The 17,999-nt window shown below is 37.1% G+C and overlaps 1 protein-coding gene across 1 annotated transcript in view; it reads right to left on the bottom strand.

Annotated features, from left to right (window-relative positions):
* The window catches only part of ZNF804B (zinc finger protein 804B), a 472,716-nt gene extending 465,125 nt beyond the window's left edge, over nucleotides 1–7,591 (bottom strand). Inside the window, exon 1 of the mRNA XM_059074045.2 lies at nucleotides 6,532–7,591. Within this exon, the coding sequence (XP_058930028.1) occupies nucleotides 6,532–6,639 (108 nt within the window). The 5' untranslated portion in view covers nucleotides 6,640–7,591. The remainder of the gene's footprint in view (nucleotides 1–6,531) is intronic.
* Between the last annotated feature and the right edge of the window lie 10,408 nt (nucleotides 7,592–17,999).

The following is a 17,999-nucleotide window of genomic DNA, read 5'->3' as shown; positions in this document are numbered from 1 at the left end:
GGTTGGGCAGCAGACAGAATGGGGTGTTTCTCACCATTTGCAGGGGCCTGTGCCTCTGGAGTTCGAAGTATATGCCGGCATTTATACAGGAACCAAAAAAGATGCTGGAAAAAAATGGTAACCATGCTAGTGAAAGGAATAAGGATCAATGGCAAGAAGAATAACGGGGAGGGAAAAGATTGTTTAGAAAAACAAAACAAAATAAATTGGCAGTACGCGTTTCAAAATAAACTATATTCTGCCTCTTACACCCACACAAAAGTGAAAGCAAACTTGCCAAAAGGAATTTGTCAATTCTCAAAGCAAAAAGTTGGCAGCCCTAATTATCCTTGCTACAAATGAACAAAATGAATACTCTCCAGGAATCACGCTCAAGACTGTCCAGTCTAAAATCATGAGGGGCATCCCTATAGTTGGAGGGTCTATATTTTATTATTTATTTATGGCCTGCTTGCTTTCACAACAGACCTAAGTCATCTAAAATCAACTTTATACATCAAAACAATAAATATAAATTTAAAAGAATGAAAGTCATGGAAAATAAAATTAAAATAAGAGCTAGACTGGGAATAGGAGATGAGTAGGGGTGAGGACGTCATGCTGCTTTGAAGGCCAACATCAATCCCCATCACTTGTGAAGCACACATTTGTCTCTGGGTTTCCCAACAGCCAAAGAAGAAAGGAAATATAGTTAGCTATATAGCTTTCTTTATATGTGAAGGAAAATTATATTATCAGTGTTTTAGAAGTTAACATTTACATTTTAAGTATCAAATTTGAATGAAAGAAGCATTTAGTTCAATGCATGTTATCAGGGGTCCACTTCAGGAAAAGTAGGATCATTAGTGAATATTTTTAAAATCCCTTTCCATTTTAAATACTGTATAATATTCCTTTGCATTGTTTGTCTTCAATAAGCTAACAATGTCTTAGTTACAACTGAGAATGCTGTCTAACTATGATGTAATTCATCTTTCCACAGTTTCTTTTCATGTCCAATAAGTATTTCCAATGCAAGAGAGATTCTGGAACTCAGTGATTTATATATTCCTATTATCATCATATCTCTACACTTCATGAGAACATATCAAATATTTAATTTCTCTCTCTAGACCTTATCCACTAAGTAAGCCTGATTTACAAAATCTATCTACAAAAGGCTGCCACCTGTCATTTTATAGGAATTACCTGGAACACTATATTTGTTAAAACCAGAAGACATTTTCAAACAAAGTAGCATTTTTATTTCAATTTTGATTCAAATTATTTTCTACAAAATATGTACATATGTACTAAAGAATTATTCTGCCAATGTGTATTTTGACAAACCAAATTCATACTGAAATGCACTTCATAAAGTTATTCAAAATATATATTACTCTTCTTGATCTTTGCTCCCAGTATAGCCTTAATCCTACTGACATCTCAAACCCTATTAATATTTAACACATGGAAAGTATGTATCTTAGTGCATATACATTATATAACAAAGATTTCAGTTACAACTAAGGCTAAGTTTTTTTAAAAAAAAAACTACAAATGATTAAGTTCTATGCTAAATGCCATCCCCCTACACATGATGAAAATACGTTTTATTTTGTTTCCAAAATATAGGTCAGAAACCTAAAATAGAGTTTATCTTAATTGTAAGTCTAAAAGAAACAAATCAAGAGACTGACCCGTCAAATTTTAATTGTGAAATAAATGTAGTATGAGCTAATAAAGTCACACATTATAGTACTCAAATACTTACTGGACTCTTCTTATCATGAAAACCTTCTGAAGTCACAGAAACATAAATTAAGTCCTAGAAAGTTGAGACTTATTTTGGAAAGCATAATGCCAACTACAAGTTTCCGAAATCAATTAGTTGGGGGAGAGAAGAAATGGGTTGAAAAGGCAACTAGAGGACAGGAGACTGCTTAATTCAATACTTGACATAAAGAAAACATGCATTGTAAGAATTGTAACTGAGTCTTCTTTACTGAAAACATCTGGAAGTTTAAACATAAAAGGCAGTATATGTATTCATGAATTAAAGAAGAGGAGGCAGGTGACTTCTCTATGGGAGAGCATATCTTCATAATCATATTTGGTACATGAAAAGTGCATCAGTTTGAGAGCATTTTTGGATGTGTTTAACATGTACTTATTAAGCATAAGGGAAATACATGCAATTATTATAGGCATTAGAAAAAAGAGCAAGGTTGTAACTGCATTCATTTCCTCATAAGGGATTCTCTGAATAGATGCATCCTCAAGGTAATTAATCTTTTCTAGAACTTCTTTCAGTTATACATATACACTGATAATTTTTAAAAGAGAACTTTATAGAATTTTTTAGTCCATTTAAAATGCTTGTTTGTTTGTATGCCACATCCTTCAATTAGGTAATTTAGTCAGATATATAACTTAGAATAAGATCACTAAACAAAACAATATAACAAGTAAACAACAACATCCAAGGACCCTGATCTGTTGCTGAGATGAAAATCCCAAGAATTTCCTTCATATCAGAGGAAGACAACAGACATTCCCAGAAACAGATATTCCTGGTGTCTATCTATAGTGTTCCCAGGAATGAGCACTTTTTAAGAAGTATCACTCTAATAAGCTAACCATTTACCACAGATAAAATATAAAACTATGATTACCATTAACATTCAATCACTTCATATCTTGAATGATAGTCTTGATATTGACCACACACAGATTACATAAACTATAACAAACCACACTTGTCTCTAAATTTGAGACGATAGTTTACATTACTTAAGATAACTAAGAATCTATTCAAATATATTTCTGATACTACAAGAGGATATTACTTGTTTAATTGAATTCAAACATGGTGGTAGAAGAACTTTTAAGTTCCTGGATTGTAAGAAAGTTCTACCTTTAACATATCTGACAGTAAAGATTATAACGTAATACATAGGTAACTTCCTATACTTGAGCACTGGTAACAATGTGTGTATCTACATCTCTATCTATGTGTAAATACGCGCGCATGTGTGTATGATTTTTAAAGTCATCATTCATATTATAGATTTGGAATATGGTGGGGGATACATATCTTAAAATGTGGGAGGGTATAAATTAACTTTCTAAAATTGAAAACTTACCAATAAGCACTATGCAATAATCTCTGTCACTTTTCTTTAATCTATCCCTGGATTTAAGGTAACATAAACTACCTCAAATCAATTATTCACATCCTAATTAGGATGAAAAGCAATAAGCTATTTTTTCATATCAAGTCACCAAAAAGAAGAGAGATGCAACAGATAAGACATTTGCATGTTTTCACTTTGAAGATAGGAACTGCATTTCACTCTAGGATTTTCAGTTTACTGATCTGTGAAAACTGTTTGGGAAAAAAATGCTTTATTTATTTCTCAAGTATCCCATTGAGAATTTACTGCAAGAGTTCCATATAATGATTCAATGTTTCCGAAATGAAATCCTTTGAAATAAAAGTGTATATAAATATAATCATTCCCTTTTTTACTGTTAGTTTAATATCACGTGTTCAGATTCTACAGATGTGATTTGAACATGACAAATTATACAACTGCTTTAAATATATAACTGAAGAATTATATCTATAAGACACTGACATGTTCAATTCATATTACCCAGGTGTATTTATATCAGAACTACCAAAGAAGAAACTCATTACAGGAAAAAGGAAGTGTGGTTTTTCTCCATTCTATAACAAAGTTACAAAATAATCTTATTCAATAATTGTGTTATGCTCTACTTTTAAACAGCTCTACTAAAGCAGAAAAGTATGGATTAAAATAGGCAGAACACTCAGATTGAAAAAGTAAGAACCAAAGTTGAAATCATTGTAGAACTTAGTGAAAATGAGTTAAATCAATGAGTCATACCCCAATCCATAATCCCAGATAAATTGAGTGTCAGTAACTGGAAATAACTAAGTAATTGACATAGAGGTCAATCTGAGACCATTCTGGGAACTAAGTTCAGAAAAAAATTACTGTCAGAGTAGATATATGTTTTAATAAAAAATAAATGTATACCATAGATCTGTGAGTTTAATATTTGTACTGATAAAAAAAATCAATAAACTTATGTTAACCTGAAAGTAACTTGGGGGGGTGTATTTCTGAATATTAAAAAAAAAAAGATGTATAACCAGCTTTCAGTTTTATGCTTTGCAACTCATTAATGAAGAAGGCAAATATAAACTCATCTGGACCAGGGAACTATTACTTAAATTCTCAAGGGTCTATGGTCCAGAAGATAGTGACCTATTTCAATTTAGGGAGAAAGACTAAATGTTATGCAATGTGAATGCATTTCTGACTTAACAACCTGCCTGTGACAGAGAATGAATGAACATCAATTTTCACACACTGCTCATCTCATGTGAGAAACTTTTCAAACCTTGAAAAAGTCATTCGAATTCCATAGCAAAATGTAAAAGAAGACAAAATAAATCAGGTTTAGGAAATACCTACACAGACTAATTCAGATATTTTTAAATGATGCAGATGTAATTTAAGTACAGTCAAATGTGTAAACATTGGAGAGAACAGCCCAGTGAATCAAAGTGTGGAACCTAGGTAAAAGTAAACGAATCAGTATTTTAGTGAAAACCAGCCCAATAATGAATAAGAATAGCGTCCTGTGGGTGTGAACCTCCCAGCAGGGCCATGTGGGTTATGGGCTGTCTTCTTACATCCACATTCATATGTCCAGTCCCTATGGGGTCACTCAGGCTCCTGGGAGATGAAGGAGCAAAACGGAGCCGCAGGGGTGCGGGGTGGGAGGGAGGCAGGACACTTTTTGACATTGTGACAGAAATTCCTTCTGCAAATTCTATAGATTTTGGAAGATTAACACCATATTCTAACTAACTTAAATGGAACTAAACAATGTAAGAACTTTGAAGTAATTCTCCCTTTACACTGTGAATGATTAAGGCACATACCCTGTAACACACTACCCAATTCAGATTTCCACAACCAGAGAGGGTTTGGGAAGACAGCCACAGAGCTTATCAAAGGGTGGAAAAATATCTATGAGAAAGATGGAACATTCTAGGGTTTCAAGATGAAATGAGCTTAAAGAAACATTTGAAGAATTTAAGACTGCTCTACAGAAGATTCTGACAGCATGGGTTGTTAAACATTAAGGTGGTTTGCTGAGACTGCGGAAATTCTGATCCTGAGAATCTTTAAAAATAGGAAAGATTCAGACCAGCTGCTCAGAAAGATTGAATGTGGGCTTTATGCCTCTAAAACCCTTCAAGACGCTTCTAACCCTGTGAATTTAATTGTAAATGCCAATATAAACAGTATTTTCCATCTTACACTTTTGATTCAATACTAAATAGTTGCAGGGGGTTCGCAACGACCTACTTTGTACAGTGCATGAAAGCATGTGAGGCAATAGTTTGTCACAATTAGGAATCCTAGTGATATCTCTGGGTACCTGTACTTTCTGATTTCAGATTTTTCATGCAAATCACATATAGCCCTTACTCACAGGTTTTTATAATATATTGCAGTTTTGAATAATTCATGCTAATGAAACATTAAACCATGATGGAAAGAACCGAAAAATGAATTAATAAAAATCAGACAACTTTAATTTTCCCTCTTTATATCATACAGACTTAAAGTACTAGTTTTCACCTTACACTAGAAAAAATTGTTCTTTAAGTTTAGACCCTTCTTCACTTACTAAAAATCCAAAACTTTAAAAAAATAAATCATGACTTTTTTTTCTTGAAACACCTTTGAATCCTTTAAAAAAATGATTTATAGTATGTACTAAGGGATGAACTGACAATATATTGAAGTCATAGATTCCGGTCAAAATCATTTAACAAAAAATACTTAAATCAAATAGTAAACTAAATTGAATAGTTTACTAAGTTAAATAGCAGTCACTCAAATTTGCACATCAATACATCTGTACGTAGTACAAAAAAACTGTCTAATTCATATTTTCACAAAGAACTCTTTGGCTTTCCCTGAAGAACCTACATAGTGAAGCATTAGATTTCATTATCGGGATCCAACACTTTTCCTTTTGCCCGGACCCTGGTGCACAATGTTTAGAGTTTATTTTCTATAAAGTAAATGCAGCATTATCAAACTAATCCCAACTGATGACTTCATGAAATATGGTTATAAAGTGCCACTCAAACTTTCTATACTGACCAAATCAGCAGATTCATAACTTGACACAGCACACAGGAGCTACCTTCACAAGCCTGCACTTAACTGCATTCAGTAAATATTTGCACACCTAGCACTACAGATGCTAAGACTGTGTTGAAAATACACATGTAAACACACACCCCTCACTGTGTAACAGTCTGTCAATAAACTGTCTAAACAGACACAATATACCTATGGGCAAGGTAGCTTATCCATCACCCCCTCATTGTGCCAGGACAGTATCCTCTTTCTGTTTATATTGATTTTGAACGTACGTGTGTGTGTGTGTGTGTGTGTGTGTGTGTGTGTGTGTGTGCATGTGCGCGCAGGTTACCAGAGAGGGAGATCCGTTCTTGCAGAGGGGCCCTCTGAAGACTCCTTTAATGCCCCGGTAGTGCCCATTGCTGAGATGTCTCGAACTGATGACCAGGTAACAAGCCATGTGGGTTCCGGGCGGGAGGTGTAGAGTCTCAACTCCTCACCAGGCGACCAGCCGTGGAAATGCTGTTTTTCAGCAGCAACAGTGACTGCCACCTCCGGAGAAAAATCGGCCAGCAGTAAGCAGGGGACGCTGCAGCCGCGCGTCCCCGCTCCTCGCCCAGCGCCGGGTTCCTGCTGCCGGCAGCAGCTGCTCTGACGGCGGCGGCAGCGGCAGCCACAGAGCACTTAGGTGACCCGGAGAGCCAGTCCACATGCTGCTCTGGCCAGGTGGCTGCTCAACCGCGGACGGCGATATATATAATTTTAAGGACAACTTCCTGGGTCCGCTAGGGAGTCAGCAACTCCTCCTCTCTTTCCCTCCCGCCCCCGCCTTCTCTCCCAGTGCGCGCGCAGGGGATGCTCAGGCGCGGGCGCCCAGCGTCTGGCCCGGGCGTCCGCGGCCCTGCGGCGCCGCGAATCTGCAGCAGCAGCCTGTGCGGGGAAAGTGGCTGGGGGTCCTCGGAGCGCCAGATCGCTGCCCCCAGCTGCAGTGGCGGGGAGGGGGCGGGAGAGGCGACGGGGCAGGCTGGGGTGAGAGCTGAGAACTGGGGACGCGGAGACTTGTGAGTGGGAGCTGTTAGCGCGACGGCTCGGAGCCACCGGGAGGCGAGGGGCACGCCCGTGACTCGGCGTGGAGGTGACAGCTGCGGCGGCGGCGGCTGGAAGCTCTCGGGGCTGCGGGACGCGAAGCCCCAGCATCCCGCCATCAGCCGCCCTGGCCCCCTGGTCCCTCCACCCGGTCTCTGGGCCAACTTTGCACTGTGCTGTGGCGGGCGGGATGACGGGAGGGCGCGGTGGAGGAGGTGAGCGGGAGGAGAGCCTTCTCTTTACTGTCACTCCCGGCTCGCCTTCAGCATTCCTTCCGTACTCGGCTGACGGCGCCGCAGGCGGAAGCAATAGCTCCCCAGCGGGCTGTAAAGGTGTGCTGTGCAGCCCCAAATAGGGCAGACAGATTAGACGCGCTAGAGTGGGTAGTGGATGGAGGAGGAAGCAAGTTTTAGATAGAAAACTTGTATAAGGAATAAGATGAAACATGTATACTTGTGCCTGTCTATCTTTTTTCCTATCTATCATCTATCTATCCTTTTATCATCTATCTCCAGAGTTATAAACATTCGCTTACAAGTCTTTCTGTTTCCTTTAAAGAGGCAGATATTTTTGGTCTATATAGGACATTTGTGTCTTCAAAACCCCCAACAGTCACCCTTCAGAAGTGTTTTTTTTAAATGGACTTTATGTCATTTACTGCAAATAAAGCCACCAGGGAGTAAGCTGCACTGAGAATTAAAGACGTGCAGAAATGTGTTCTGAGAGGAGAAGGAAGCCCTCACAGCTGACCTTACAGGGTTGGGTGTAACCTCTCTCACCTCCCTCACCTGGTCTGTGCTGGGAGAAGATGAAAGGTCACCTCCTTTCTTTTGCTTTAGCACTGGAATTAATTTCAGTCCTCTCACCAGTTTTCTCTTCTAACACAATCCCCATTTGCATCTTGGTTGACATTGAGGACCTCTCACAAATGACAGAAACCAGTAAAAGAAAGCACATAATTAGAATTCTCCTATTCAGGCAACTCATAAAACTCTTAAGCAAAAAATAGTCCAATGAATACAACTTTTGTAACTACCCAATAAAGGCTTGACTCTCTGTTTACATTATTACAATAGCTTATATCCTTAATATTTTAAAGGTTTTGGATTGTCCTTTTCAAGTGTTTTTTAAAGTGTTTACATACCAGAAAGTGTCTTAGTATATAAGGTGAAAGTGCCAATTTCTTGCAAATTTTGAATTGAAAATTACTGAGACTGAGATAGTGCGATGTAAATTTTGTAGGAATTGTTTACTTTGTAACTATCTTGGTAAGAACTTTTGAAATTAAAATAGCAGAAACAATAGATACAACATGCCCACCTTTTCCTTTCTATGAAGATGCTGGATGTGTTTAACAATGCTGTGTTTATTCAGCTTAGAGTTGTAAAATGTTTCATGAAGCTGAGAGTAAGTAATATTACTCATATACAGACATTTAGATATATTCTATGCAAAGGAAACAATGTATTTGCAAATAATGAATTTCAAATTCAGGTGAAATCCTTGCCCCAGAAAACTGGAATTTTAAAAGGAGATAGTGTGGCTCAGTCTATAATTACTATCTCACTCTTCATAAATGTAAGTAGCAAACAGCATTGAGGACCTAAGTGTAAACATCTTTGAATGGACTAGAAAAATGAATGATGTCACATGCTGTGAATAACAGTTCCAAGGACACTCTGCCTTCTTCAAGTGAATATGATTCCTAATAATGCTTGATTATTTTAAAGAATTAGGTATGCTTTTCTAAAAAGAAAGGACTGGGCTTCCCTGGTGGCGCAGTGGTTGAGAGTCCACCTGCCGATGCAGGGGACACGGGTTCATGCCCTGGTCCGGGAAGATCCCACATGCCGCGGAGCGGCTGGGCGCGTGAGCCATGGCCGCTGAGCCTGAGCATCCGGAGCCTGTGCTCCGCAACTGGAGAGGCCACAACAATGAGAGGCCCGCGTACCGCAAAAAAAAAAAAAAAAAAAAAAAAAAAGAAAGGACTGACTTAAGTAAATCACACAATTCAAATTACCATCCTATTATTATTTTGTTATTCAAGTTATCTGTTAGCTATACTGATGATCTTGTTCATTTGACCATTATCCCACGTGGATTTGAGTTTTACCATAGGAAACACAGTAATCCCTTTTACAGTAATGTTTCAAAGGCTAGAGTAATTTTCCTAAATTCTTGAAGATTTTCTAATTTCTAAAAATTATTTAATTTTTGAGGTCCTTGTTCATTAGAAATGAATGATGCGAATTCTGCAACTTTGCCATGCTTTAAAATCAATTATGGTTGTTCTCTTCTTTGCCTTCTAATTTTTTTTGCCACCCATCTTAAAGTATTGATGCAAAAAACAATGGCACATTTGTTACTCTCAGCTGATTTTAAGAATAGTTTTTAAAACAAACAAAAGAAGAACAATTCCCTTCTTTTCCTTGCCAGATTGCGACTGATGTCTATCAGTGTGATGTCATTGTATGCAACAAGTCTCCATCATTGCTGGCCTATATTTCAGATTTAGTTTGCCCAATCTAAATAATAGAAATGTGTGTTTTCATTTGCAGAGTTGCTATAAATACAAAGTTCATCAGTTGTATTAACTTCTTTATTAAAGGAGAGACTTTCTTCCCAACTCCAGTAATATAAAATTTTCAGAAAAAGTGAAAGAAAAGTAAAACACTTTAAGCCTATGTTAAAGCCTATCTTGTTTTAGATACAAGTCAAATCCTATTACAACAAATATGAAAAGCAAAAATCATGTGCAATTTTACAAGGCCCATTTATTTAAAGCAATATCTGATCTGATGAGTTCTCATTCCACAGAAGGGGATGTGAGTGGCAAAGGCCATGGATTTCAGCCTATAACCAATCTGACATTTCCACATGATTCCAGATTCATGGCTGAGTACCAGATGATTGATATCATGAGAAACCCTCTCTTTATCAACACATCCCAAATTGATCCCCATATCCTCATATCCACTGTCCCACCTTAGCCCAAACCAGCATTACCTCTTGCTTGAACTATTGCCATATCCTCTTAGTTAATCTCCCTGCTTCCAATGTTGCCTCCATATACAATTTATTCTCTATATCTAACAGCCAGAGTGATATTTTTTAAACATATCTTAATACGTCCCTATTAAAACATCTGATGGTTTCATATCATAGGTTTACAGAAAAATTGAGCAGAAAGTATAGAGCTCTCATATTTTCCCTCTCCCCTCTTCCCCCCAATTTTCCCTACTATTGATGTCTTGCTTTTGTGTGGTACATTTGTTACAATTGATGAATTAATATTGATACATATTATTAACTAAAGTCCATAGTTTACATAAGGGTTCACTCTTGGTGTTGTATGTTCTACAAGTTTTGAAAAATGTAAAATGACATGTATCTACCATTACAGTTTCATACAGAATAGTTTCACTGCTCTAAAAATCACCTGTGCTCTACCTATTCATCCCTCCTTTTATCCCTCTGAATCCCTAGCAAGCAACGATCTTTTTACTGTCTCCCTTTTTTGCCCTTTCAAGAATGTCATACGGTTGGAATTACACAGTATACCTCTTTTTTCAGATTGGCTTCTTTCATTTCACAATATGCATTTTAAATGTCCTTCATGTCTCTCAGTGGCTCGATACCTCATTCATTTTTATTGTTGGAATAGTTTAACCATTATGCTGAATTATGCCCCCACATGTCCCCCCCAAATATTGAATTACTAACCCCTTTTGAATATGACCTTATTTGGAAATAGGTTATCTGCAGATGATCAAGTTAGGATGTGGTCAGTAGGGTGAGCCCTAATCCAGCATGACTGTGTTCTTATAAAGGGGGGAAATTTAGACACAGGGACAGACGCACAGAGAACACCACATGAAGATTGGAATTAGGCTGCTACAAGCCAAGGAATGCAAAGGATTGACAGCACACAGCTAGGAGAGACATGGGAGAGATTCTCACAGCCCTTAGAAGAAACCAATCCTGTCAACACCTTGTTTTGAAACGTCTAGCCTCCAGAATTGTGTAACAATTAATTTGTGTTGTTGAAACGATCCAATTTGTGGTACTTTGTTACAGCCACAGCTGCCGGAAACTAATACACATTGTGTAGATGTATCACAGCATGTTGATCCATTCACCAGCTGGAAGGCATCATGGTTGCTTTCAAGTGTTGGCAATTATGAATAAATTTGCTGTAAACATCCATGAGCAGATTTCTGTGTGGACATTAGCTTTCAACTCATTTGGATAAATACCTCTACCTGATATTTAGTTTTCTAAGAAACTAGCAAACTGTCTTCCAGAGTGGATGTACCATCTAGCACTCCCACCAACAATGAATGATAGTTTCTGTTGGTCCACAGCACTGCATTTGGTGTTGCCAGTGTTTTGGATTTTAGCCATTCTAAAAGGTGTGTAGTGGTAGTTCATTGCTGTTTTAATTTGCAATTCCCTAACGACAAATGCCGTTGAGCATCTTTTCATATGTTTATTTGCCATCTGTGTTTCTTCTTTGGTGAGGTGTATGTTCATATCAATTGTTCATTTTATAATTGGGTTGTTTATTTTCTCATTAAGTTTTAAGAATTATTTGTATAGTTTATATACCAGTCCTTCATCATCAAATGTGTGTTTTGCAACTATTTTCTCCCAATATGTGGCTTGTCTTTTTATTTATTAACAATGTCATTTGCAGAGCAGAAGTTTTTAATTCTAATATCCTCCAATTTATTATTTTTTTCTTTCATGGCTTGTGCTTCCAGTGCTGCACCTAAAAGGTCGCCACCAAACCTAAGGTCTCCTAGATTTTCTTCTATGCTATTTTCTAGGAGTTTTATGGTTTTACATTTTACATTTAGGCCCATGATCTACCTTGAGTTAATTTTTGTGAAAAGTATAAGGTCTGTGCCAGATTTGTGTGTATGTGTGCGTGAGTTGATGTCCATTTGTTCCAGCAACATTTGTTGAAAAAACTGTTCTTTTTCTATTGAATTAGCTTTGCTCCTTTGTCAAAAATTGATTGGCTGGATTTGGGGGGGGGGTATATATTTATTTCTGGGCTCTCTATTCTGTGCCATTAATCTCATTGTATATTCTTTCACCAATACCACCCTTCTTTTTGATTACTACAAGAATCTATTTTTTAGCACTTTAAACTAGTAGATATTTTAATATTTTTTGTGTATTTATGTATTGACTATTTCTCATTCTTGAATGACAACTATGAAAGCAGAGAATGTCTCCATTTTGTCCACTTCTGTGGTCCTAACACCTAAAACAATACCTTGCCAATGCAGAAGTTCTTATTTGACATTTGGGAAGTGAATGAATAGGTGTTTTCTATTTTAACCTGCTAATAGCACAGTTCATTTATTTCTGTATTATCACGTGCATTTGTGTGTACACATACATATATAAGAAACTCTGAAATTTGGTTATTAGCTTTAGTTTGCATAGTTTTTTTAGGTCTGCATCCTAAGAAACATTTGGTCAAATTCCACTGTTTCCTCTACTTAAACTAAAATAATTCCACTATTATTAAACACCATTTGAACTCTTAACTTCTCCTCCCAAATGCCATGCTTTATAGCCTAATTCTTGGAACATTAACTATTGTAGAAACTAGGTACTCACTGAACTAAAGTCTTTATTATTTGATGGCCAGAGATTTGGCACTCTTAAGTGCATGACACCCCAAAGTGACATTTCTTATCCCTTAAACCGATTAAGTTCATCAAGGCAAAAGAGGTCTGGTTAGCAGAACTCAGACTTTAAAATGGAGAAGATCTTAGTCCAGGGTTCCATACTGGGTGCCACACTGGGCTGGGAATGTGAACCTGTGAATTATGCTGGTGTAGGAAACAACAGAGACCATGGTGGGCATCTCATGTGGGCAGCTACTGAGAATCTCAGGTAAATGAGATTTCAAGAAGAATGTTGCAGAATCTTTGAAGTAATTTAAGAAAAATAATAAATAAGTATTTTTATACAAAATAACTGAGTATTTAAATATTGGCAAGTACTAGAGTGTATTTTTAATACTGTGGGAGTTTTCAACAAAAACACAATATTATGAGTGAAAAGATGAGTTGCCCTGGGAGAAGAAACAGACAACATAGAGACACAATAAAGAATTTACATCTAGAATACGTAAAGAACTACAGATCACTATAAAGAATTAAAAAGTAAGAGAGGGACTTCAATGAAACTCAACCAAGGAAGATATTGACACAGTCAATAACCATAAGATGCTCAATTAATTACTCATCAGAGAAATGTAAATTGAAGCAGCACTGCACACCCTCCAGAATGACTAAAATTTAGAAAGCCAAAGCATAAAATTGTGGTGAGGATCTGGCATTACCTTATATCACTGGTGGGAGTTTAAATTGGAAAAAACTATTTGGGAAACTGTTTCGCAATATCTACTAAAGCTAAATTTATAGTTATACTATGGCCCAGCAATCTTATTTCTAGGTAAATACCAAAGAGAAATGAGTACTTATGTCTACAGAAGACACATACAGGAATATTTGTAGGTGCTTTATTCCTAGTAGCCAAAAATTAGAACAAAGCAAATGTCCATTAGCAAAAGAGTGGTTAATAAAATGTAACACATTAAATGGAATATTATGTAGCAATAGAAAAGGAAAAGTGACTGATATGTGTAATAACATTGATTAATATAATTGGCCTGAAAATGAGCAAAAGAATTGAGAGATAAATGAGTAGAAACTTCAAGATTCTATTTATATAAAACTCAAGAACAGGCAGAACTAATCTATGATGATGGAAGTCAGAACAGTGGCTATCTCCTAGGTGGGGTACACTGCCTGACAATGAATATGAGAGCCTTCCCGAGTCTTGTCAGTTCTCTATATCTTGATCTGGGAAGTTTTATGTGTATGTGAATTTGTGTATAAAAATTCTTTGAGTTGTAAACTGAAGATTCAATGAGATACTAATGCACATCCACCAACATAGCTAAAATGAATGATACTCACAGTACCAGATATTAGCAAGGATAAGGTATAATTGAAACTTCAACATATTATGTACTGAAATTAATACAACAACTCTAGAAAACTGCTGGTAACATCTCCTAGAACTGAGTATTCACATTAACCTATGACCCAGCAATTCCATGCCGCATGTATATGTATGTGATCAACAAAATACACATACAAGATGTTTATTGAAGAGTTAGTCATAATAACCCCCAAATGGAAACAAGTCAAATGTTCATCAACTGTAGAATGGATAAAAACTGTGGTGCACTCATACAGTGAAATATCATATAGCAATAAAAACAAGCAAACTGCTACACAAAAGAAAATGGATGGATCTCACGGACACCCAGCTGAACAAAAACAGCCAGAAACAAGGAAGTATATAATGTATAATTCTATTTATATGAAGTTCAAAAACTGGCAAAAACTAATGATGTTGGAAGTCAGGTTAGTGGTTACCTTTAGTAACCACTAAAGGTAGTTAGTAACCACTAAAAGTAGTAGAGGAGGCAGAGCAGAGGTTGATTCTGGGGGGCAGATAATATTCATCATATGATCTGCACATTCCTCAATATATGTTACAAAATCAAATTTTAAAGTATATTTTTAAAAAGTTAAGTCTTTCATTTTACAGATGAAGAAACTAGAACGCAAGGAAACTTAAAAATATTCAAGTCACACAAATTGGAGATAGAGCTGGTCTCCCCCTACCTGGCACGCTTGTGAATTTTTTTGTTTGTTTTGTTTCTTGGAGCTTTCTTCCTGTGACCAATCTAAGTTCGCTAATTCATTCATTCACTTCATCTCCTGCACAAGCAAAGGGACAAAAGATCAGTACACTGGTCATCATTTGATACCAGTAAAAGAGGTGAGCTTATAAGCCCATGTACTTTTCTGGTCCATGTGCAGAGTCACAGTCCAAACCAGTGCTGTGGTTCCCAGTGACTGGGTAGCATTCTGGGTTCTCTTTATTCACCTTTATTGCTGGTGGAAAGTGGATTCACATCAGGCTTATGAACAGAGCATGGTTACCATTTTCCCAGGAAACACGTTGGACCTGATGTGGAGATGGAGTTAGGCAATGAACCCAGATATTTTGCGCTCTTCAGGAAAGGGTGCGTCATGCCCACTCCCAACTCGGAACCACCATGAAGTAGGTGAAGGCCTTCATCTTCAATCTGAGCCCTCCTCAGTGTGGGCTCCACTTAACGTAGGCGACATAGGCCACCTTCCTGTGGTGGGACAGAGCTAGAAGACCAGAAATCTAGGACCCTGCTGCCCTGACAGTGCTGACCTGGACCACCACAGAGCCAGGAAGGGAGGCAGGTATGAGTTTCCTAACTTTATCAGAAGTATATGTAAAAGAGACCACAGATATATTGTGATTCTTTCATTAAGATTAATTATTATGATTGTATGACTAAATACAAACTTTCAGGGATGAAGTTCCATTTATGCTTAAGGCATTCCAAGAAAAAGAGATAGCCAGAAAGAAAAAAAACAACAGGGGAAGAAAAGAAGAGAGGAAGGAAGGTGAGGAGGGAGGATGAGAAAGCATTCTTTTTCTGCAATATGTTAAAATCATTAAGATAGTGATATTTCCCCCTGAAATGAACCCAAGGGAATTTAAAACTGGGTTGAGAGTGACTAAAGGGCCCTGTCTCCCTTAAAGCACAAGGTGTAATATTTTGAGCATTGCCTCCTAGTAGATCAAATAACAAAGACAGTGATGACGATTTAATCAAAGTCAAGAAAACAATTTAGGATAAGGTTCCCTCAGACTTAGATTCAATAACTAATTTTGCAAAAAGACATCAGCTAGTCATACAGCTAAATTTATTCTGTGAACTATGACAATACAGGGCAAAGGATATGAAACCAATTTGACCTCATGGAATTAGTTAAAAAGTATTTTCCAAGATATGCTTTCAAGTAAAAAAAACAAAAAAAAAAATTCAGTTCAGTAACCTGGATTAATGAAAACTACATCATAGAGAAACTACTGATACTGACTGATGTTGCCCTGAGTCATCAAGAGAAAGACAAAGCCTCCCCACAATAATTGAGATACACAACCAATCAAACACAACCTATCCCCAAATCTCCAACTGCAGAGCACCCAATCCCATTCCACACTCTTCCCTGTCCTCAAAGAAGAGTCCCTGAAGCACGGGAGGTGGAAAAAGTCTTCAGGTGACAGAATCAAAGAAAGGGAAACAGGAGTCCCTGCTGCTTACCTAGCATTTTGTTGTTCTCATTTCACTGTTTCCCAAAGCTATGGTGCTAATTAGACAACACTGTGGAGAAAGAAGAGAGCCTTGCTGCCAGCAAATGCCAAGAGATACTACCACCATCATATCTACTGGTGCTCAGAATCCTGGTAGAGTCTGGAAAGATGGACAGCACTGTAATTCATTGTAGCTGAGAACTTCTGCTTTTCCTGGAACATGGCCCTGTCACACTCAAGGGCAGGAACCATTCATTTAAACACAAAGTGCCTTTTCCAGACTTGACTGTTCCTGATTTCCCAGTGCCACACTTCTAAAGTACAACCTGATTGTATATACTCTTCAAATTTAAAATGAATCTTAGTATACTTGACATGTTATCAAATCTGTTCTCATCACTTTGGAGATGGTATAAGACATGTAGTTTCTTAAGACAAGCAGACAGAAAATTTCCTTTTTTTCTTCTTCTTAATCCCCCACTGCATATTGAAAAAAAGAAACAATACCAAAATCTCACTATCAGCATAAACTGATGGAAGGATGGAAAGAGGAAATATTTATGGAGTGTCGTCCACATGCCAGGTACTTTATATTCATTATGCCATTTCATCTCCACACCAATTGCTTTAATGTGGGTAATATAACTGAAGCTCAGAGAATTTAAAGACTGTATCTAAGGTCACAGAGCTAAGTGGTAGAGCTAGAATTCATGTGCATCTGAATCAAACCTAGACTCTTTACAGCATCCTATATCATTCAGCCTCCTTGGATGATCAAAGAAGGATAAGTCACGGGCTCCTACTTTCATCAAGCAGAAAATCCTCTGGAGGAACATTAGCAAATATGGATGTTTTTACTAAATTAGAGGCATGAGAACCAAACATAATGTATGATTCTGGATTGGATGCTAGGTTTAAAAAAATCTATACAGGAGTTTTAGAGATAATTAGAGAAATTTGAATCAGAATAATATTAGATAATATTATTGTATCAAGTTTAAATGTCTTGGGTGGTACCGAGGCTATGCAGGAGAATGTTTTCAGGAGATGCAAGCTAATTATTTAGGTGTGAAATGTCAAAATGTCTGTACCTTACTTTCAAATGATTCAGAAGAAAAATGTGTGTGTATGAATATATATAGAGAGACAAAGCAAAGAGTCTGTGAAGTTAATAATCACTGAATCTAGGCGAAGTATATAAGGGAATTTATTGTATTTTTTGTTGGTGGGAGAAAATATGATTTTATGTAATATAGCTTGCAGTTGCAACAGCATTCACATATTTTCTAAGAGGAAGAAAATTGCAAGAGTTGTAGTCGAAAATCAAAAGTCACATGACTGGTAGGAAAACCATGCTGGTCTCATCCTTGATAATTTCTCTTTTTGAACCTTAAGGACACAAAAGTACGGGAGAAAAAAAAAACATGTTTTTGCAGAGGACTGAAGTTTTGCATTAAAGGTAACTGATAATTTAATACAAGGGAGTCTTGGCTATAG

This window comes from Kogia breviceps, chromosome 9 (assembly GCF_026419965.1).
Source record: "Kogia breviceps isolate mKogBre1 chromosome 9, mKogBre1 haplotype 1, whole genome shotgun sequence".
Lineage (NCBI taxonomy): Eukaryota > Metazoa > Chordata > Mammalia > Artiodactyla > Physeteridae > Kogia > Kogia breviceps.
The sequence above is the reverse complement of the archived record's forward strand: the minus strand, read 5'-3'. Positions and strand labels throughout refer to the sequence as shown.